Raw genomic sequence first — 23,954 nt, forward strand, 5'->3', positions numbered from 1 at the left:
CATCAGCTATGTGTACATTAATTTGCAAAACTGCATTTTTATTGTGTATTCCTCCAAACTCCAACTTTAATCTCTTAGGTTTTAGATTGCTCCATTTAAGAAATTTGTACAGGTACATAAATAAACTTGATTTTAATAAAAGATAGAACACTGAAATAGTTTTTCCTTCTTACATGACAAGACTGTTATTCTTTCTTTTTTAAGGACATAGTAAATATCAGTTTGCCTGAAATGATTTTTGTGTTTTTCTCTTCAAGTGTCACTTAAAGGAGAGGCTAACAAGCTTAAATAGTCACTTAAAGGAGACTCTAATTTAAGCTTAACTAGTTATGTAGTCATATTCCCTGACACCCAAACATTCAAGTCATAATCATTTGTTTCATTCATGACAGGGTGATTTCCAAAGTACAGAAATTTTATCTCTTAGAATCACATTGAGTATGCACAGAAGCAAATTTCAGCTTACATAAAGTTAAGAAACACTAGTAGTTGATTTATTATTAGTTGTAATATATCTTCTATGGGCCCATAGCCTTATCAAAACTAGCACCGACAATTCCTGAAGATATCTGGGGCTCTTGGCATGCTGAGTTGGTCCTGTACTTCTAGGTTCGTGCTGGTACCTTTGTGGATCATCATGTCTGTCATATGGACCTTACTCAAATGTTATGGCAAACAGCACACAGCATATAGCTCAGGGACCCTTGAGGGGACTAGTGTAGAGTCAGGGCTTTTAAGTGGAGGCTTGCTTGAAAAGAACTGTGATCTCTTAGGATCAGTTGCCCCTCATTTCCAAGCAGTGCTTGGAGGGCTTTGGGCCCCCTTGGTTGGGTTCAATCCTTGACCTGTGTAATCTGTTAAGTTGCTGTAGATACACAGCTGCAGCAGTAACGTTGTTTTTTAATCCAGGAGTTGCCTTTGATCTTCAGCCCTTCATTCTCACTCTTGGGGTCTCTTTTTTGCAGAAGGTGAGCAGTGGCCAGGCTTCCTGTTTATAGCCTCTCTCTGTCCAGTGGTAAAACTCAGGATTTTTGGATGAAGATCTTTGGATGTGTGCCTCCTTGGTGCCCATTCATGGTCTTGCTAATGGAACAGGATTTGGGTTCATAGTTTAGAATTTCCTGTCACAGCCCCGCTGTCATGGCTGAACTTCCTTCCCCACCCCACCCTTCATCCCAGATAGAGAGATAATGCTTATTGTTGAGTGATTCAAGGTACCGTAGACATCTTCCAGCTGGAGTGGACAGAGTTTGATGATAGTGGATAGAGTTTGAGGATGAGCACAGTACATGCCTAGTGAGATCTTCCAGCTGATGGTCTGGGATCCTTAAAGACCATGCAACATCCTCAGTACTTCTCAGTGCCAATTGTCAGGATTTTCGGCTGCCACGTGCCTCTCAGCTAACAACTATTAAGTCCTGTTGGTTCTATAGTGTTTCTCAAATTCTTTCTCCTTCTTATTTTCCTCATCACTATCCTGATAATAGCATTATACATCTTATAAAATGCTTTATGGTTTGCAGAGCACTTGAATGTGCTTTATCTTATTTGATCCTCAGATCAGCTCTGATTGATAGCCAAGTTAGTTATTTTTATCCTGATTTTGTGGATGAGGAAACTGAAGCACAATCCAAGACCACTCAACTGGTAAATGGTGGAGCCACATTTAAACCCATGTATTGTGATGCCAGAGCCCATGCTTTTAAGCACTGTAGCAAGTTGCTTATATACACCAAACTTTCTATTTTTATCTCCAACTACTGTTTTTAATCCTCTTATACTTCAGCCTTCTTGGTTTGCTTCCCAACTCAGAGTTTGCCCTTATTTCCTGCCTTTGGTCACACTGTTCCTTCTACCTGTGCCTGTCGAAATTCTGCCCATTCTTCAGTGCCTAATTCAGTGTCTTCTTTTTCATAAAACTTCGTATGAGTCCTCCAAGCCCAAAAGAATTCCCCTCTCCTCTAATAGCATTTTATTTGTATGTCATTTTCTTACATCATAATTATATTTGACTTATCGCATTGTAAGTTGCGTGAGGACAGGATGGTGTTTTATTTTTCCCTTTATCATTTGTGGCAACTAACTACAGTGCTTTGTACATGGTCAAGTACATATAAAACAAATTATATCAAGTGATATTTTTTACTGGGTCAGAATCAGAGCCTCTGATGGTGGCAAGACGTGATTTGGGAGAGCTTGATACTGTCTCTTACAACATCTATCTTATAAGATTAGGAAGGTATATTTGAGAGACTATATCTTCAGTTTGCTCCCCCTCCTAGGACACAACTAATTCATTAAAGATCTTATCTAAGTTGTGACAAACAGCACTTTGTTCATCTTAAGATAATTTCATTCCAATGTTCCATATTTTTAGTAGTCTCTAATCTAGTAATTGATAATAGTAATTGAATTTCTTGGCAAACAAAAGAAGACCTAAATTTTAGGTATCAAAATTATTTTTATTTTATACTTTAAGATTTGTTTTATAATGTATTAAAAAGTAAAAGTACTTTTAAAAATTTATGTCCAACTTCAGGAGCATTTTAATTTTTTTGATAACTATGATAATTAAGATAATTTGTTGAACTATGAGATTGATATAGTAAGTTTGAAATTTCACTTGAATCTGAACTGATTCGAGGGCTTTTATCCATTTAATTGTTTCCCTTCCCCATACCCATTTCTTTAATAAGTGGATTACGTAAAAACAGCTTGACACCTTGTTACCAGTAACATCTTAGTTTTATCCACAAGTTTGGAGATTTTACACTACCTTTTTGAGATAGAAACATGTATAAATTTCCACAGAGTAATAGTGGAACAGTGTTAACAGTGCTGTCTTGCTATGCAATTTATTATTAAATCAAAGTTTGAAGTAGCCCTTTTTAAAAGGCCTTTAAAAACATATTCCTGATTAAGGAAGTTTTCCTGATCATTTTTATTCCTGTTTTCTTAACATGCTTTTTATTTTATTTCATTGTTGGTAGCTAGGTCACGCACTGTGACAGTTTTATAGTAGCTATCTTATTTGCATAGGTTTTTGGAGAATATGATGGAATTTTAGGACATTGTCCTCAAAGACTTACTACATTCAGATTAGCTATTTAAAACTATTTTGTATTTGTGGCTGTGGTGCCAGATAACAAGGTCTAATTTAATATATTGTAGCATTTGTGAGTTGAGTAGTTTGCAAGAGACAATGTAGGGAAGAAATTTCTCTAGCAGAAAGAAAGTGAAGCAATTGTTGATTTGGGTGTCAAGCTGCCAGTTACTGGCTATTGACTTTGGGCTAACCACTTAAGTAACAATTCGATTTCCTTATTTGAAGACTATGGGGTTAGTGGGAAGGTTTTCAATAGCACTAGGATTTTGTCATTTTGTAATTAGTTTTTCTATGTGCTCTTTTCATACCCAACCATAGTTTTTACAGATCATTAAATTATCACATTGATTCTATCACATTAATTCTTTTGTTCTTAATTTACTTAAAGAACACATTTTTACCCCTTGTGGGATTACTGGTAAATATAACCTTGAATTTCTTTTTTTCCCCAGTAGATACAATGTAGGAATGTATTTATATTCTCCTTAATTTAGAAATTCATTTTAAAATAAAAGATTAATTAACCCCATAATAATGCAAAGTTTTTTTTTTTGTTTTTTGTTTTTTGTTTTTTTTTTTAGGTTTTCTTTTTTTGAGTGCTTGGTTGTTTGGCGCTTAGTTGTTTTTTTGGTGGGATGCCTGAGAGGTTTCTAAAGTAGTGCTTTTAAACATTTGCCACAGCTCCATGGGTAGTTTGTTTTAAAAAATACTTTTTCCCCCCCAACTTAGTCTTAAGTAGAATTTTTCTTCTAAAATTGAACAGTGGAGTCGATTATTTTATTTGTCCACTTTCTCCCTGCCTGGGGTATTGTTTCTTTAACTGGTGTTACTAACCGTATGTGTCCATGAATGTATTCTGAGAGTTCTCACATTTTCTATGAGATTTAGAATTTGGGGTTTTACTGTCAACGGTAATCTTGAGAAGGTAATATAAGCTTTTTCTGGGTCATCTGAATCATTTGCCATGTAACTAGATACTACCACATGGTAAAATTAGTGTTGGTGTTTATTATTGTGTTCATGGTAATGTGAAGGCCAACTACTTCATATTATCTGAAGTGTATGAAGCTTTCACTGAGATTCAAATAACAGTGCTAGCAGCATCCCTGCTTGCCACACCCAAAAGAACCTGCATTATAGAGATAACATTCAAGTTGTAGGCAGATGACAGATTCCATTTTTTAATAGAGCAACTTGTAACAATCATTAGAAGTAAGTATATCAGTAAGTAGAAAAATAATTTTCTATAGCTGCTTCTAGTGATAATTGAATAAGGCACACATATAATGCAGAATTCAATATGGTTGTGATACCAACCATATCTTTAAGTGACTTCCTTAAATTAGTGTTCAAGGACTGCTTGTTAGTGGTTTTGTTTGGTACAAGGTCTGATTATCCTTAACTGGTTAAGGAAGCCATGAGGTTATCAGTACTGTTTTGTACAATGCATTTAGGTGAATAGGTATTCTTTTCATTAGAATGATTAAAGTAAAAACAAAAACAGAAAGAGATTAAATATATTATCAAACTCAAAGCTTTGTTGGTGTTGACATTTCAGCAGAAAACCATTGTTCATTATGCCATATTTTTTACTGTTAATTTGAATTTAATTGGTTATGTAGTTATTTTTGTATTTAATTTATAAATTTGTTTTGGCTTTGTCTTTTTATCAGGATAATAAATGCTAAGTTTTGTTTTGTATGTATTAAAATAACATATTAAAAGTGGTTTAAGTTGGCATTAGGAGTGTAAGAACACATTTTTCCCTTAAAAGTTGTTTATCTAGTACTTGGTTTGAGAAACCTCAGTCTGTGATACTGAACATTATTGTATCATAATCATGATAGCTAACCTTCAACTAGATGTTTTCTATTTCATTTTCCATGGGTTGCTTAAAATTGTGACTTTTCTCCTTTTCTGTCATTAAAAAAATTAATTTCTCTAATACATGGCTACCTAAAATCATGACATAATCCATTGATCTGTGTGTGAGTAGTTGCGTATTCAAATTATTGTTATCTGGCCTGATTTTTAGTTTCTGTGATTTTTGACTGTCATTTCTATTTTAATATTACTATTTTGGGTTCATTTTTCATTAATTCATACATTGAACAAACGTTTTTAAAATTCCACTATGTACAAGGGATTGTTCTAGGCACTGGAGATTATTTGGGTGAGAATTTTTTTTTTTTTTTTTTGAGATGGAGTTTTGCTCTTGATGCCCAGGCTGGAGTGCAATGGCGCGATCTTGGCTCACCGCAACCTCCGCCTCCCAGGTTCAAGCAGTTCTCCTGCCTCAGCCTCCCAAGTAGCTGGGATTACAGGCATGCGCCACCACGCCTGGCTAATTTTTTTTGTATTTTTTTTTTTAAATAGAGACAGGGTTTCTCCATGTTGGTCAGGCTGGTCTCGAACTCCTGACCTCAGGTGATCTGCCCATCTCGGCCTCCCAAAGTGCTGGGATTACAGGCGTGAGCCACTGTGCCCGGCCGAGAATCTTTATATTTGGGTGGGCCTTAGTCTCTCTTCACTGTCAGATTTTCTAATTGTTTAAATGAAAAATGTCGTGTTTATATTACATAGTACATATCTATTTCAACTAAACTAAATCTGTCTGGCTGACATATCTAGACATCTTAGTACTTGGTGTTACCATATCATGATTGCCACAGACATAAATGTCTCTTTAGTCCAAAATGATGGGTCTTTTAAGCTTGTTCATTCAAACGATATTACTGAAAGACTGGTAAATTCAAGAGGTTGTTTGTAGTAGGCACTATTGGACTACTGATGAAATGAATGAGACAGTCTGTGTTCTTAGCAGAGGAGCTTAGAAATTTTAATCTAGTCACTGAATCCTTGAAACTAATTTGGGCTTTGCTGTATGTTGACATTGTTGTATCTATACCCAGAATTGCAGACTCATTGATTACAGAGGGGCTTTTGCATTTAATAAACATTCATTCAGTAAGCATTTACTAAGCACATACATTTGTTCCTGGTTGATTTTTATCTTCTTTAATTTGTCTCTTAGCCATTATGATTACCCAGATGCCTTGCCTTGGAGTGTTCAGAATAATAGGGTAGAATCTGTAGGACAAGGTTCACAAACAGCTATTTCTAAACAATGCTTCTTGGAGGTAACAATTTGAAGAATATTGTTATAGGATAATTATAATTATAGGTAAACTTCCTAAATCTGGAAACCTTGGAACCTGTCATATTCTAGAACCATAGAAATAGTGCTGCTTTAAAGCGATATCAGAATTAGATAGAGGGAGATGTCCAGAAGAGATGCAAGACCAATGACAGCCTTGGCCAACCCTGTGGGATCTGTGCAATCAGAATGACTCTTTTGCCAACTAGTTGTCCCTAGTTGGGCTGAAATGACCAGGCCTTTGTACTCTCACATTGATCAATCAGTGGATGGGAGATGCCAAGTATGACCTCGGTCTAGGAAGTTCACTGCAGATAAAACAGACCCTAAAGGGTGTGATAGTTGAAGTGCTGATATCTGTCAGCCAACAGAATTCTTAGTAACCAAGGCAACATGTTGCGTGATCTTCACAAATGCGTGATCTGGGCTGCATGCATCATAGTGTTCACCCTAGGCAGTAAACTGTGACAATTACCTTGATGACAGGATTGCTTATTCAGTGTTCTTTTTCATTTTCTACCTCTGGATCATGAGTAGCCTAATTTAGGATGCTAATATGTGGTGGAGTAGGTATGAGTAACGGGAACACCATTTTCCCCTTACTGCTTTCAACTTACGTGTTAATATTTGGTAACTCTAATAATAAGGTGACTATAACCCTTGGTTTACCCAGGTTAGTCCTGTTTGCCTAGAAATACCCAGTTTAAGCCTGTTGAAAATCAGTTAGCTTAGGAGGAATACCTAATGTAAATGATGAGTTAATGGGTGCAGAACACCAACATGGCACATGTATACGTATGTAACAAACCTGCACGTTGTGCACATGTACCCTAGAACTTAAAGTATAAAAAAACCCAAAAAACAACAAAAAAACTGTCTTCTCAACTAGTACAGGGACTAGATTAAAAAAAAATCAGTTAGCATCTAACATCTGTTAATTATTTTTAGTAACTCCTCACAGTCTCAGAAGTATCCCAGTTTGTTTCCCAATACAAGATAAAGTGTATTGTCATTCTACTTAGTAATTTTTTGAATTTGCGTGCATATTTATTCTTTAAGCATTTTTCTGGACTGTCTAATGAATAGAATGTTCTGTTTTCCATTTTTTAAGAGGCAGAAATGGTCTTCTGGATTAGCTTTGTATTTTTGCTTTAGTTGACCCTAAAACAAATGCGTTTTATCTTTATCAAATTTTTCATCATCAAGCTTTAATATATTGTGAAATTGCAACATATTCTATCAAGTATACTATGACTGAAATTACTGGATATATTATTTATTTCTGTCTCGCACTGTTACAATTGTGTCTATAATGACTTTTATTTCCCTGGTTTATTTTGTAGCTTAGTCACAAATATTTATGTTCTGATTTATCTTTCTGCTCAGAGACTCTGGGACCTGAGCTGTTTCCCTGATGGAGTCGATCATTTTCCAGAAGGATATTCCGACTTATTCAAATCTAGGTCCTGAGGAAACACAACTTGCTTAGAAATAGACAGTTTTAAATCTGCTTTTACAGAAATCTTTTACAGAAATCCATAATGGAAAGAAGAAATTTAATTTTATCCCAGATAGATTTAATAACTTGCAGATCTACTTTGTTCACAGCTAAACTCTAAAACTAATTAAAGCTTCTGAAAAATGTCTAGGGACAGAAGAAACTGAAATTCTTAGTGATTCCTTTAACCTACCAGGAGGTAATAGGCTGCCACCTTAAGTCATGCCTTTTCGTTTTCTTTTTTTTTTTTTGTCATTCTGTCTCCCAGGCTGGAATGCAATGGTGTGATCTCGGCTCACTGCAGCCTCTGCCTCCTGGGTTCAAGCGATTCTCCTGCCTCAGCCTCCCAAGTAGCTGGGTTTACAGGCATGCTCCACCACACCTGGCAAATTTTTTGTATTTTTAGTAGAGATGGGGTTTTGCCATGTTGGCCAGGCTGGTTTCGAACTCCTGGCCTCAAGTGATCCGCCCACCTCAGCCTCTCGAAGTGCTGGGATTACAGGCCTGAACCATCACACTGGCTTCTTTTTCTTAATTGTTTCTCTGCCCTCTTTTCACTATTTTTCTGGTCTGTAGTTTTGGCTGAATGTTAGATAGGGAACAGGGTTCACTGGTAGACTCAATTTTACCCATTTCTAATTGCTTAGCAAGAGGAGTCACCTGCTGATTTTAATATGAAGCTTAGTATTATGTAATAGACAATATCTTTAACAGATGGTGTACTGCCAGTGATGTAGAACATCTTAATCATGCTCCCTTTACAAAAGAAGAACATTATTAGAAAGCAATGGTATGATTTTATGCTTGATCTTCAACAAGTGAGAAATTGATAAGTCAAATATACAGTCAGCCATCTGGCATTCCACACGTTTTCATTGACTTGGGAGATCATGGAGTTATACAAAGCAGGAGTAGCACAATATAAGAAAATGGCATGTTATAGAAATATTTATTTCTTTTATTTTAGTTATCTATACTATTGATCAGCAACAAGTTTATCAGAAATTTTCATTTTATTCAGCTATCTGAGTTTAGAAAGAAGTAATTCAGATGGTATTTACTTTTTTTTGCCCAATCAAAGCTGCTAGGCATTGAGGAACTGTTTCAGAGTAGGCATAGTTTTTTCCTTCACATGAGGTCAAAGCCACTAACCACTGAATTAAACATTTGCTGAGCTTGGTTTGCAGCAGTTTGATTGATGTAGATTCCTTCTTGCAACTTCTTTGAGCCTCCAAAACTTACTGTGTCATTATAGACCCCAACTGCCTTTAAAAGATAGGAATTTCAACATCCTACAATTTAGTTATCATTTGGATGAATGACTTAAATTATTATATATTTTAGGAATATTCATTTTTTATACTACCTGAGCTAAACTGTTTGAAATTATTATCTTATGACATATACACTATTCAATATATTGAATTTGAGAAAGTTGGTTCCAAATATCAAATAGCTGAGTAGAAAGTAGAAAAAGACAATCCAGTTGCTGAGAATGGGGCAGAAAAAAAAATGTGATTTCTAAATCCAAAGAAACTAGCTACCCTTATCTAATTTATCCTTTCAAACTAAAAATATGTTAAATACTGTCAGTGTGCCGGGTAAGTAAGTGCTAAGCCCTGACATTCCCCCTCCTTGTCCTTATGGACCGCAGGCTGATCCTCTTTGTTCCCAGCCTGGCTCACTGTCACTCTCTCCAGCATTCCTGTCAGTGTCCACATGGATGGTCTTTTCAATATTCTGGCATCTCAGCTTCTTATCCTTTTCTTCTCTGGTGATCTTATCCTCCATCCTACATCAGCTTTTCATTCTTACAGCCATTCTCTTGTCATTAGCAATAACAGTGGTCTCTCCACAATCTCAGTTTGAAGCATGCTCAACTCTGATTAGCATTTTAAATCTCACTCTAGCTCACTGCTTCTAGTACCTCCATTTCAACAATCTTTTGACCTTATTGATTCTTAAAAGCCATGGATTTTACCACCTTGTTGCTGTCTTTCATTTCCCTGATTACCTTTCTTTCTTTTACATCCAGTTTAAATTTCATGTCAATATTTGCTTTGCAAAATCTAATTCTAGTTAAATCCATCTCTCTGTGTGAATCCTGAGCTGAATGTCACTGGAGCAAAACATGCCATGATGCAACTGGTCTTTAAGTTCCAGGCTGGGAAGTTCCGGGGCACTCATGTTGCCTGCCATCATGCCGCATGTTCCAGGTCCATTCGGTCTTCCATTCTCCCAGATGACTATTTCATACTTTTTTCCCCCTCCTCAAAACAGCTTCTCCCATTCTTATTCTTAGGTAATAATTTAGTTTTGCATTTGACTGAAAGGATAGATGCCACTAATAAGAACTTGGATAAGCTCTTAACACTGCATATATCCATGTACCACCATCAATGCCCATATGCCTTCTTTCCTCCTGCACTCTGAAAGAATGTAAGGGTTCCTATTAACCCCTCCACACTAGATCCCTTCTTCTCTTGTCGCCTTTTCAAAGACACGGTTCCAGTTATTATTCCTTCTCTCCATTTTATTAATTTTCTCAAAATAATCAATCTTCTCTTCTCTACTGATCATTCCCATCAGCCTGCAAATATGCTGTTATTTTTTCCATCTTAAAAACCTCTCTTGCCGGGCGCAGTGGCTCATGCCTGTAATCCCAGCACTGTGGGAGGCTGAGGCGGGTGGATCACCTGAGGTCAGGAGTTCGAGACAAGCGTGGCCAACATGGTGAAACCCCATCTCTACTAACAATACAAAATTAGCTGGGCGTGGTTGTGGGCGCCTGTAATCCCAGCTACTCGGGAGGCTGAGGAAGGAGAATCACTTGAACCCAGGAGGTAGAGGTTGCAGTGAGTGGAGATTGTGCCACTGCATTCCAGCCAGATGACAGAGTGAGACTCCGTCTCAAAACAAAAAAAACAAAACTCTCTTGACCCCATATTCCCCTCTAGTGACTGCTCCCTTTCTCTTCTGTTCTCTCTCTCTCTTTTTTTTTTAAGACAGAATTTCACTCTGTTGCCCAGGGTGGAGTGCAGTGGTGCCATCTCAGCTCACTGCAGCCTTGACTTCCTGGGTTCAAATCATCCTCCCACCTTAGCCTCCTGAGTAGCTGGGACTACAGGCACGTGCCATCACACCCAGCTAATTTTTTTATTGTATTTTTTGTAGAGATGGGGTTTTGCCATAGGGTCTTGAACTCCTGGGCTCAAGTGATTCTCCGAAAGTGGTGGGATTACAGGTGTGAGCCATAGCGCCTGGCTTCTTCTCTCCTTTATAGCACCGTTTCTCCATATAATTGTCACTACTCATTGTCTTCAATTTCTCTGCTTGTGTTCTCTTCTCACTTGAAGTCACTGCAATTAAGCTTTTTTTTTTTCTCTTCTCTCTCCTACTTTGCAGAAACGGTCATGTTAAGGTCACCAATGATAAAATCCTCAGCCCTCATCTCACTTTTTAATAGCAGTATAGACACAAGTTAATCACTCTTTTCTTGGAAACACTTCCTTTTGGGACAGCACATTCTCCTCCTGGTTTTCCTCCAAACTCTGGCTTGTTTTCCTTCTCAACTTGGCTGATTATGTCTCACCTGCTTGTCTTGTTAACGTTGGAGTATCCAGGCTACAATCTTAGATCTCTTCTTTTCTCTCCATTTAAATTTACTAGGTAATCTTATCCCATCCCTTGTTATTAAATGCTGTCTTTATGCTGAAGACTTCCAACTTATATCCAACAGTCTAACTGATAGCTCTACCTGAATATCTGAGGGCATCTCAAAGTAAACATCTCCAAACCTGAGCTGCTGATCTCTCACCCAACATGCTTCTTCACAGTTTTCCCTTTCTCAGTTACTGGGAACTCTGTCCTTCAGGTTACCCAGGCCAAAAGACTTTGAATCATCCTTAGTATTGCTCTGACTCATACTGCACATCCATTTCATCAGCAAATCCTTTTAGCTCTATCTTTAGAATATATCCAGAGTCTCACACCATTTCTCCACCTTCTCTGCTATTATGCATTGTTATCTCTTACTGGGATTATTGCAGTATCAGATAATCAATCTTGCTGTGTCCACCCTTGCTATTGACAGGCTAGTCACCAAATATGAGTCAGAGGGATCCTGTTGAAATGCAGCTCAGAGAATGGCATGACCTTACTCAATAACTTCCTGTTTTTCTCACTCACCTGCTCTCTGACTCCCTGTCACAGTAAAAGAGGGTTTACAATGTCCTCCAGGGCCCTGCTTGATCTCTGTCATCTACCCATTCCATCCTGTAACTCCTTGACTTTATCTCCTACTAGTCTTTCTTTTACTCTAGACCAGGCAACTGGACTCCTTGCCCTTCCTCTGTTATATTAAACATTTTCCTACCCCATGGTTTTTGTACTTGATGGTCGCTTTGCCCAGAATATTTATTCTCTCAGATACATGCATGGTACACATCCTCATTTATTTAAACCCTTTGCTTAACTGTCACCTCTCAGTGGGGTCTTCCCAGTGTCCTTAAAAATCATAGTAGTTTCCCTCTCTCCATCACCTACTCCCCTGGTTCATCATCTGACAAACTAAATATTTCCTTCATTTATTTTGTTTTTATTGCATTTCTTGTGACTAGAATGTAAGCTTCATGAGGATGTGAATGTTTTTGTTTTGTTTGCTGCTGTTAGGAAAGTGTCTGTATAATATTAAGTACTTTAAAAACATTTGTTGAATAAATGTATGAATTATTATAGTCTTTTCAGTGTATAATTTTTCTATTACACATAAGAAATGGAGCCTTAGAGTGTTTAGTAATCCGTGAAGATAACACTTAAACCCAGGTCTGTCTTGGCTCATAGCACAGTCACTTCGTGTATTTTTTCATCTATCAGGACACTTACAGGGTACTACAGGAGTTTTACATTGGATGAATTGCATTATAACATAGAGGAAGTCATCAATATTGTGTGTCTTATTTGTTCTCTTCTCCTCAATCAGTATCTGGGAGAAAATTGAAACCGATTTTTAACAGTTCATGTTGAAGCACTTTTTGCTACATCATAGAAACTTGTCAGAGAGACTTGTTAAACTGTTTCCTCAAACCAAACATGTTTTGGGGTAAGAGAGTTCTGAGAAACTCATTTTTTTCTGCTTTCTATTGGCAACAAGGCTATATTTCTTACCGAGATGAAAAATATCTAAATCCTATGAACTAGCAAGGAATCAAATAAGAATGCTGCTAGTTTGGTTAAGGTGGTTCAGGTATTCCAGGGCTGTGAATTCCATGGGAGACAGCTGGAATTTACGTTCATTTTCTACCACTGAGTTGTTGGTTCAATGGAATCATAGATTTTCAAAGATTATCAAGCTACTCACAGTCAAATAGGGAATTGATGAGGAATAGAGGTCACAATTTCAGAAGATAGTCACAGATCATGATGAGTATGAATCATGCTTTCAGTGTTTGCAGCTGCTTATAGCCTGGCAAACTACAGGATGTGTCTGGTCGGCATTTCCCAACACCTGCCCCAAGTTTCGTTCATATTCAAAGGAAATTATTAAGCTAAAAGTGAATTCTATATATGAAAAAGAACTGGTATCCTTGGATTATGGAAGTGAAATATGAATACCAGGTTTCTCCCAAAACATTTGGTTACCTGGTCAGACTGTGGCTATTGTCTTTGTCCACGCAGAATCCTGAAATTATAATTTCTAATGAAATTCTGGCATGAGCTGAGAGGTGGTGAAACGTCAAGTGAGAATTGAATTATACACTAATAAAATTGTACCTAGTGGTTTGAATGGATCGTCTAAAGGGTTTATCAAACTTGTCTAATTTGAAGAGTCTCAAATTCCAAAATCTGCCTCCTTGTCAGTGGGCACAGCTCTTTTAACTGGCAGAGATGATTTGCTGCTGGGCTTTTGGAGTGTCCTGCGGGCACAGGTGTTGGCAAGGATTTGATCAGTTTATGCACAGATTTTGGGGCTCCCCCATGCTGTGCCCTTCTTTTAGGGATTTAGTCTCTCAATTTTCAACCACTGGTAGCCCCAGACTATTTTCTGACACCTCAGATCAACCAGACTGAGTCTATTTGTTTGAATTTTAGCTGTTCCGACTCATAGACTGGGGAGTCCTTTTGCAGGACAAGCCTTATGAACGTCATGGTTGTCCACTGGGCTTAATTTCTTTCAAGAGTCAAGACTCCAGTTTATGCCTACTTTTGGCCCTTCAATGCCTTTAAGTAGTTGTTTGTTTTATTTTGCCCAGAGTTTGTAATCATTAAATGTGGAAAGGATAGTCTGAAAAAGGCAACTCTGACGTTACGTTCAGAACCTCAATAAGTTATTTTGTATAGTTTTTTCATTATTATTCAATTTAAAATACCACTTTCTAATTTTCATTATAGTTTCTTCTTTGAGCTGTGAGTTATTTAGCTATATGTTAAAAAAAAATTTCCAGCCAGGCCCGGTAGCTCACGCCTGTAATCCCAGCACTGTGGGAGGCCAAGGCGGGTGGATCACCTGAGGTCAGGAGTTCGAGACCAGCCTGGCCAACATGGTGAAACCCTGTCTCTCCTAAAAATACAAAAATTAACTGGGCGTAGTGGTGGGCGCCTATAATCCCAGCTACTCGGGTGGCTGAGGCAGGAGAATGGCTTGAACTCAGGAGTCAGAGGTTGCAGTGAGCTGAGATTACACCATTGCACTCTAGCCTGGGTGACAAGAGCAAAACTCCATCTCAAAAAAAAAAAAAAATTCTAACATAAGAATTTTTTGAATGATCTTTTTATTGATTTCTAACTTAATTACCCTATGGTCAGAGAATATATGTAATTTTAATCTTTTAAAATTTGTTGAGATTGGATTTGTAGTCCAGTATATGGTCAATTGATGTTAGTGTTTTCCGTTTACTTGAAAAGGATTTGTATTCTTTGCTTCTGGGTGCAGTGTCCTTTGTATGTCAGTTAGGCCATGTTTGTTGAACATGTTTAAATCATCTCTATTTTTTACACTCCCTCCTTTTTTTTTGGTATGCCTTTTTTGTCAGTTATTAAGACTAGTACATTAAAAAATCATCTCCCACTATGTGGTGAATTTGTCCATTTGTCCTTTTAGTTGTGTTGCTTTTTTCCATTTATTTGGAGCCCATTGTTAGATAAGTATAGATTTAGAATTATTTATTTCTTGTGAGTTGAACCCTTTAACAGTATGCATTTTCCCTCTTTATCTCTGGTATGTTTTTTTCCTGAAAGTCTACTTTGCCTGCTATTAATATAGTGACATCAACTTTCTTTTGGTTAGGTTTTTTATTGTCAGTTTTTTCTTTCTTTTTTCTTTTTTTTAACAACCTTTCTCTGTCTTTAGAGTTTCTGTTTCCTTTCAAATAGTTGGGTTTTCCTTTCTTTTATACTAGTGTGACAGTTTTTATTTTCACTGAAACATTAGATTACTTACAATTAATACAATTATTAATTGGATTTAAATAATTCACCTTACTATTTTTTTTTTAATAGAGACAGGGTTTCACTATGTTGGCCAGGTTGGTGTTGAACTCCTGGTCTCAAGTAATCCTCTTGCTTTGGCCTCCCAAACTGCTAGGATTACAGGTGTGAGCCACCGTGGCTAGCCATACTCTTTATTTTCTTTTTCCTCTACCTGTTCTATACTTCTCCATCCCATTATTAGTTTACTGGATTTTCAAATGTATTATGCATGACATTACTCTCATTTGCCACATTAACCTTTTTTTCTTTTCTATTTTAAGGAAAAGATAGAGTTTTTAATACCCCATTGTGTGAACAAGGAATCGTTGGATTTGGAATCGGAATTGCGGTCACTGGAGCTACTGCCATTGCGGAAATTCAGTTTGCAGATTATATTTTCCCTGCATTTGATCAGGTAAGTGAATGAATATTTCTAAGGTTGTTCAGTCTTTGAAATATTAAAGTATTGCTGCTACCTTTCCACCTACCCTTACCTGCATTCTAAACATTTTATTATCCTTTTACTAATGTATTACAATTATAATTTTGTTATGAGCATATATTTAAGATCTAATAGAATAGTTTAAGCAGATAGACTGGGGTTGGGTGAAGTGGCTCACTTCACTTTGGGAGGCCAGGGTGGGAGGATCACTTGAGGCCAAGAGTTCAACACCATCCTGGGCAACATAATGATAATGAGAACCCATAGCTACAAAAACTACAAAAATTAGCCCAGTGTGGTGGCACATACCTGTCATCCCAGTTACTCTGGAGGCTGAGGCGGGAGGATAACTTAAACCAGGAGTCCGAGGCTACATTGAACTGTGATCGCGGCACTGCACTCCCTGCGTGACAGAACGAGACCCTTTCTCAAAAAGAAAGGAAGAGAGAAAGACAGAGAGAGAGAGAGGGGAGAGGGACGAAGGGAGAGGGGAGAGAGGAGAGAAGAGAGGAAGGGAAAGACAAGACCCTGTCTCAAAAAGAAAGAAGGGAAGGAAGGAATGGAAAGACAAGACCCTGTCTCAAAAAGAAAGGAAGGAAGGAAGGAGGGAGGGAGGGAAGGAAGGAAGGAAGGGAGGGAGGGAGGGACGAGATCCTGTCTCAAGAAAGAAAGGAAAGGAGGGAGGGAAAAGCTCATTGTGCTATGGGAAAGAAAGGAAGGCAGGAAGGGAGGGAGGGAGGAAGGAAGGAAGGGAAAGACTCATTGTGCCATGGGAAAGGAAGGAAGAAAGGAAGGAAGGAGGGAGGGAGGGAAGGAGAGAAGGAAGGAAGGGAGGGAGGGAGGGAGGGACGAGACCCTGTCTTAAGAAAGAAAGGAAGGGAGGGAAAGACTTATTGTGCTATGGGAAAGAAAGGCAGGCAGGCAGGAAGGAAGGAGGAGGGGGAGGGAGGCAGCGAGGGAGGGAAAGACTCATTGTGCCTTGGGAAGGGAAGGAAGGAAGGAAGGGAGCGGGGGAAGGAGGGAGGAAGAAAGGAAGGAGATTGGAAGGGAAGGACTCATTGTGCCATGCCCCGTCTTTCTTTCTGCCCCTCAGATTGTTAATGAAGCTGCCAAGTATCGCTATCGCTCTGGGGATCTTTTTAACTGTGGAAGCCTCACTATCCGGTCCCCTTGGGGCTGTGTTGGTCATGGGGCTCTCTATCATTCTCAGAGTCCTGAAGCATTTTTTGCCCATTGCCCAGGAATCAAGGTATGTTCATTTATGTACTTTATTTGATTTCTATTTGATGTTTCCATTTTGGTTCATTCTATTTAATATCTATGCTTATCTAGAGGAAAGAAAACAAACAGGATTCTTGGAATTTATGTGAACTTAACTGTATTTAAGAAAGGGAGGTTAGCAGTTCTTTTAAGTATGCTATCCAATGCCCAGTTTTACAGAAAGTTCTTTTTGAAGGAGGACTGGTTTTATAAACTCTGGCATTGATTAATTTTATAGACTTCAAAGAATAAGACCAAGAACATAGTTGGTTTACCTCCCCTCTCTTTCAAAGCTTTATATTTCTTTCTGACTTAAGTCTTTCTCACTTAACTGATGATAGGGTGATTTTAATAAATCTTCTGTTTAGTCTGTATTTACCTCAAAGTCACAGGGATAAGACTTTTGCTTTTAATCTGTTTCTTGCTTGTTAAGAAGACTGAGAGAAGACTGTTACCTAGCTTTTTTTTTTCTGTTTAAAGTTAGGTAATACTTGCTCAACCAATTAATTTTGAAGCATCTCCTTTTTATAGCCTGTCTTTCACAAAAGCTTAGGTCTTTTGATGGTAAAAATATTTTGAGTATTTTATGTCTTAATTTTTTGTATTATCTTTTCTGTTTCTGTTTACTGAATAAGCTTTTCAGGGGATCATTGTAGAAACCCATAGATGTGTGAATCCAGAGATGTATATTTGTTTTTTGACCACATGAATTGACTGTGAGCATGTGTCTATGTTTTATTCTTTTTTTCTTATTTGTTTTTTCTACCAGATCAAAGTTATAAGCTTATCTTAGTTGAGTAGATGTTGCCTGATTTTTGAATGTGAGCTAGAAGTTGTAGACTGGGAAAGAAGCCATGTGCGAGGCAAGTTATTTTTGTGCTTGAGCTAAACATTAATTCACATTTAATATTTATAACATTATATTGTTTTTAAGAATAGATCTTTTCTGTCTGTCCCCTACCTTCTCTTTTCCTCCTTCATTTTCTTTCTTCCTCTTCCTTTTTCCTTTTTTTTCAGCTGAAATGAAAATATACTTAAAGTACAAAAGGCTAATATGAAGAAAGCAGATGAAGGGACATAAGAAAGATGAAGGGACATAAGAAAGCAGATGAAGGAACATAAGATAAAGACATTGTGTGATATGGTTATTAATGTGTTCAGAGGTCCAGAACAGAAAATAAAATTTTTTTACAGAAAATAGTGACATTTTTGCTGCTCTTTTATTTTTAAAATAAAACCCTTCAATAAAAATGGCATAAAATTGCCTCAGGGAATCTTAAGTCTTTGTGATAAGTTCAGGTTTATTTTAATAACTCTTCCTATATAATATTTGTCTTTAAACAATTATTTTATAATCATTTAAAATTAGACCAAGTTTGTGATTTAAGTCAACATGAGATAGAAGTTAAGAGCTTGAGCTTTGGTATCAGTGGGAATTGGGTGAGACTCTTTGATCAAGCAAGTCGTGTGACCTTAGGCAAGCTACTTGTTCTCTCTAAACCTCAGTGTCTATTTCTAAAATGAGGAAAATTATAATAGCTACCTAGTGGGGTTGCTATGAACAGATGAATTAACTCACAGAGTGCTTGGCCAAGTTTACACTTGTACTTCCTACTGCCATTATCATCTTGGTTATCACCACCCTCATTCTCGAGAAGGTGCTGGAGCCTGTGAGTGGAAGTGTGGACTATCCACACTTTTGTTTTTGCTTTGCTATATAACTGGACACTATGGTGCCTGGATCATAAAACTCAGTGGACTAATTTTTTACTTATGAAATGAAGACCATATTTTTTTTCATGGGAAAAGAAGATTTTTGACATGTTAAAACTGGAGAAGAGAGTTGCATGTACTTTGAAAGTAGAAACAGATTATTAGTAGAAGAGATTTCTTCATAGATAAACACAGGTAGATATTAACAATATTACAGTTTTTTGCTTTGATGAATGATCTTTGCATATTCTTTTTTTTTTATATAGGCAAGTTTAGCTTCTTAAGAGTAGTATCTTAGTTAACAGAACATGGTAGGCATCTGATAAATATCTGTTGAATAAGAGGCATTTTTATTTTTGTATAATATGTAAACTTAATAAGTGATAATTAGGCTTAAAATAAATAGCCAATATCTATTTTTAATTAGTAACAATTGGTTATTTAAATATCAGCCCTTCTTAGAAGCGAGTTTACTGGGATATATTTTTACTAAAATTGTCTTAAAAAAATCTGTTTTTGCAGGTGGTTATACCCAGAAGCCCTTTCCAGGCCAAAGGACTTCTTTTGTCATGCATAGAGGATAAAAATCCTTGTATATTTTTTGAACCTAAAATACTTTACAGGGCAGCAGGTAAAGGTTTTCTTTATTTTATATTTGTGAATATCTTTATATACTTTGTTTTTTTACAGCTCTAAAATTCTATCTTTTTTTTCCATATGGTTGGTTTATATTTTCCTTGTAGAAAGAATCTTGATTTCTTTTTTGGCATTTAGTTTGTCCTCAAGTGTAAATTTTATGTTTGGGAAAAATTCATCTAGCCATTTTATATTTTGATTGTGGAAACAAAGAGGAAATGTGAAGTGGTAGCAACAATAAAGGGACTATGTTTAACCACATAGTAGGTACTTAGTAAATATGGATTGAACAGAAAAGTAAATGAGCTCATTTTACTAAATAGTATATGTTTCCTTTTAACTAAAGTGACCATAAAGGTCTTCCTTCATTTAAATCAGGATACCTTTGATTGTGAAGGAGGTGCTGTTAACCATTATGCTGTGCTGTCAGGTCTATGCTGGGATGACTGTGTAAAGCAAACTGAGATGTTTGGTCATCCTCTTTTTAGCTCAAAATCCTGATTTTATAAACATACATTTGTGACTGCTAATTTCTTCACTGTAATGGAAATTTTAAATAGCAAACGACTTTTTCTGTCTAAAGCATTTTAATCACTCCTGGAAGCTTCTTCCTCACTCTTCACAATGGATCCATTCTTCCTATGCCAAAATCAGCCACTTTCTGATTGCCATCAGATTAGGTGTACATGTGTTTGGGCTTCATATAAATCCATGCACACTGCATATGTTCTTTTGTGTTTGCTTTCTTTTACTCAACCTAATGCTTTTGAGATTCATTCATGTTGTTGCTTGTATCAGTAGTTTATTCACTTTTCTTTGCTGAGTAGTAGTCCATTGTATGAATATCTATTGTTCACTTCTATTACAATAATATTACAATTTTGTACAATATTAGAACATTTCTACTTAGTAAGGAACATGGTCATTATATTGGATGAATATTCAGTGTTCATTCCTATTACAATAATATCTTACAACTGTACAATATTAGAACATTACTACTGAATAATGAACATTGTCATTACATCATATGAATGTTCATTGTTCATTGATAGTATTATTACTACTAAGTAATAATAATTTTTCTTGTTATTCTTATTTTTCTAAGTATTCTAGTTACGAAGGAAAGTAGCGTGGCCCTCTTCATCAAGCTAATTTTTTGTGAATAGCATTAGCATATTACAACTATGTTTCTGGAGCCAGCCTGCCAATAAATTCTTCTTGGCTGTGGGGAAAAGAACACCCAAAAATCTGAGGCATGTACAGTATTGTTTAATAAGTAGCATTTCATTGTATGAATAGATCACAATTAATTCATGGCCCATGCAACTGGGCTTCTATTTCAATGTATCCTTCCTCTGTGATGAGTTTTTCAAAGCGGATGTGTCATTTTACACTTTCATTGGAGATTTTTCAGGGTTCCTGTTGCTCTTAAGTTTAAAAACAGATTTTAAATTGACTCTAGATTTATATGGACTCTATTATAGTCTGTATCCCATTATGTAATAAAAATGAATGTAAGAATTTAAAATTTTGAAGTGAATAGGAAAATAGCAATGATATATTGTGAATAGCTTTTTGATGAAAAGGATTTCTAATACTTTGGATATCCTGTGGCTATTATAGTTGTAATGCCAGCCAGCTGTTATAGCCAATCAGTAAAGAAATTTTGCAGTATTTAATAAATGGCGACTAAGTAAGAAAGATTTGAAAAACTAATATTTACTTTGCTGCAAATTTTGAAACCAGAATTGGTCAAGCAAATAAATTTACAGGATTCTAGCTAAGAGAATGCACTTGACAAATTTGTCCTAGGCTTGGCCCTGGGAGAGATTATGAAAGACCCTGATGAGGTTCAGCATTCAAAAGGTTTCCAGAAATTTCCCCATGCTTGATCATGTATCATTTCAAGGATTCTAACTCTGAATCCCTTCTTGACTCCCAGTGGCTCAATAGAGGTCACAGTGATATTGGCTCTTTCATAGCTAGAAAGCTTCTCTGCAGAAGAAATTAGGATAGGAAAAAAGGGCTAACCACCAAAGTCTTCATATTAGTCTTCTCTAGGTGGTTGTCTAAGTTGTTCTCTGGGCCAGCAGAATAATCATCACTGCTAGCTTATTAGAAATGAAAATTGTCAGTTTTTATCCAAGACTTGTGGCATTAGAACCTCTGGGAGCAGAGCCCAGCTCTCTTTGTGTTAGTAGCCCTATAGATTATTCTGATCCATGCTCAAGTTTGTGAAACACTGCCTGAGGTCAGTTCTGAAACAATAACTGATGTTGTCTATGTCCATTTATCTTATTTTATTCTTAGTTCTTATATAGAGAGGATGCTTTTGACCTATGGTTTTCTTAGACTTGACCTCTGGTTCAATATCACTATGACCATATTTTGGTTTCTACTTTTCCTTTTTTTTTGGATCTTCTGACCCTGATTCTGTAATTTAGCCCACCCTTTTCTAGCCCTGTGTCTCAGATGTACTTTACACTGGTGGTGTAAACTCCAAACATACAGTTGTTTGGAATGATATAAAAGGAATGGTGCATTGTGATTCAGCATTTGATTGAGGAGGCCTCTGGAAGACATTCTGTATTGAAGGAATCAAAGAGACAGTTAAAAGAAGGTGCTTTATATTCATTTCAAAGACCAGAGCAACCTGATAATTTCTAAGTTATACTTAGAAATTATACTTGCAGTATCCATAAGTAAAAATTTAATAGATTGATTTTTTTCCCCTACATCCCTTCTTTTTAAATTTCTTATGTACATTTGGGAATAGTTAAAATTGAGTGGATGAAAACACAAAATTTTACATTTAAAGTTTTTTAAAAGAGTTCATATTGGGACTCATAATTGTTCATGGATGGACTAATAAATATGGATGTAGAATTATTATAAATACTGGCTGACATTTATATAAAAATAATTGGGAGTTAATTGGGAGCTATGTTTTTACATAATGGTCCATTAGGTTAATTATGCAGTACTGTCGTCCCTCAGTATACTCAGGGGATTTGTTCCAGCCCCTCTACCCCAATACCAAAATCCAGAGCATACTCAAGTCCCATGGCTGGCCTGTGGAACGTGCATGTACAAAAAGTTGGCCCTCCATATATGTGCATTTCATAGGCCATCAATAGTATATTTTCCACCCACATTTAGTTGAAAAAAATTTGCGTATAAGTGGACCCCTCCAGTTCAAACTGTGTTGTTCAAAGATCAACTATAATCTTAACCAAATGGAACATAGTCAAGTATAAGTAAGGATACAAAAAGAGGTAAATGAATGCCAAAGCTGGGCTTTTTCCCTAAAGTTATCTTCCAGGTCCTGGACACATTGATCTTCTGCTTTGATGATTCTATAGGGCACTGAGGATGGGAGATAAAGTACAGAGCTCACTTTAGGTAGAGACTTTGCTAGGAGCCCTTGATTAAAGCCTGTGGGACCACATCTGCTGTGTGAGGTGCAAACTTTGGAATAGTCTAAGGTAATATTTACAAAATCTATGCATTTAAGACCTTGCATTTTATTTATGGAATGGTATCTTAAACACATAAATACATTTATGAATTATATAATTCCATAAAGTTAGATATGTTAGTTATGCTAATATAAGGCCTTAAGTAATATGGAAATTTATTTCTCTCTAATATAAATGTCTAAGTTGGCAGTCCAGGGCTAGTGTGATAGTTCCTCAGTCATCAGGGTACCGGGCCTCTTTTCTCTGGTTGCTGTGCTGTCTTCAACATGTAGTTTTCAGTTCCTGGTCCTAGGTAGTTGCACCAGCTCCCAATATCACATATGTATTTCAGCTACCAGGAAGGGAGGAGAAGGAAAGGAAAAGGTATTCTCCTTCTCTTTAAAGAATAACTTGAAGATTGCACGCATTAAATTTCACTTCCCACAGGTCACATCTAATCATATGGCCATGACTGCACCTAACCACAGAAGAGGCTGAGAAAGCTAGTCTTTGGCTTAAGTGCCTAACTAAAAATTTTATTATTACTCAATGACAGGAAATGGATATTGAGGGACAACTACCAGTCTCTACCACAATTGCTTGCATGGTTTCCAAAAGAAGCTATAAATTTTAAGGAGGGAAGAGATCTGTTTGAAATAATTCAGCTGTTTACCCTTTGACTCATAGTCCACTTCTAGGAATCCGTTTTGGAGATACATTGGCAAAAATTTGAAGAAAATGTTACTGGTCATTGCAGTGCCCTTTAAACGAACAAGAACTGGAAACAACACATTTGCCCATCACTAGAGGATTTTAGGTTGGTTGAATAAGCTAAGCTCCATCCATCTGATGGGTTACACTGCATTGTTTAAAGGAAGGAGACAGATCTCTTTATATTGTGGTAACAGTCAGGGTTTGATTGGAGACCAAAACTAGAAGAAGCAAAACTGAAAGATATAAGAAATATATTCTAAGCATCTGACCATTTGCAGCTGTAAAAACTGGTTAAACAGTCTAAGAAAGATTGTTGCTTCTGTGTTTGATGCTATAACCTGAAGTCCATGGGGAAGACTGTGAGGAAGGGAAGATGGAAATAAAGTAGGGGTAACAAGAACAAAATAGAACTCAATACAGTGGATTGGAACTTAGGTCCATCTCTCACCACCTCCAAGCCTTAGTGTAGGAAAAACGTTGGCTGCTAGGAGACCGGGTAG

The 23,954-nt window shown here is 36.8% G+C and overlaps 1 protein-coding gene across 6 annotated transcripts in view; it reads left to right on the plus strand.

The window, feature by feature from the left end:
- The window catches only part of BCKDHB (branched chain keto acid dehydrogenase E1 subunit beta), a 252,291-nt gene that overhangs the window by 41,124 nt on the left and 187,213 nt on the right, over positions 1-23,954 (plus strand). For all 6 annotated transcript variants that reach the window (XM_054490937.2, XM_054490938.2, XM_054490936.2 and 3 more), the window contains exons 4-6: positions 15,510-15,643; positions 16,764-16,919; positions 19,166-19,274. In XM_054490937.2, the coding sequence (XP_054346912.1) occupies positions 15,510-15,643; positions 16,764-16,919; positions 19,166-19,274 (399 nt within the window). The remainder of the gene's footprint in view (positions 1-15,509; positions 15,644-16,763; positions 16,920-19,165; positions 19,275-23,954) is intronic.

Source organism: Pongo pygmaeus, chromosome 5 (assembly GCF_028885625.2).
Source record: "Pongo pygmaeus isolate AG05252 chromosome 5, NHGRI_mPonPyg2-v2.0_pri, whole genome shotgun sequence".
In the NCBI taxonomy this organism is placed as follows: Eukaryota; Metazoa; Chordata; class Mammalia; order Primates; family Hominidae; genus Pongo; species Pongo pygmaeus.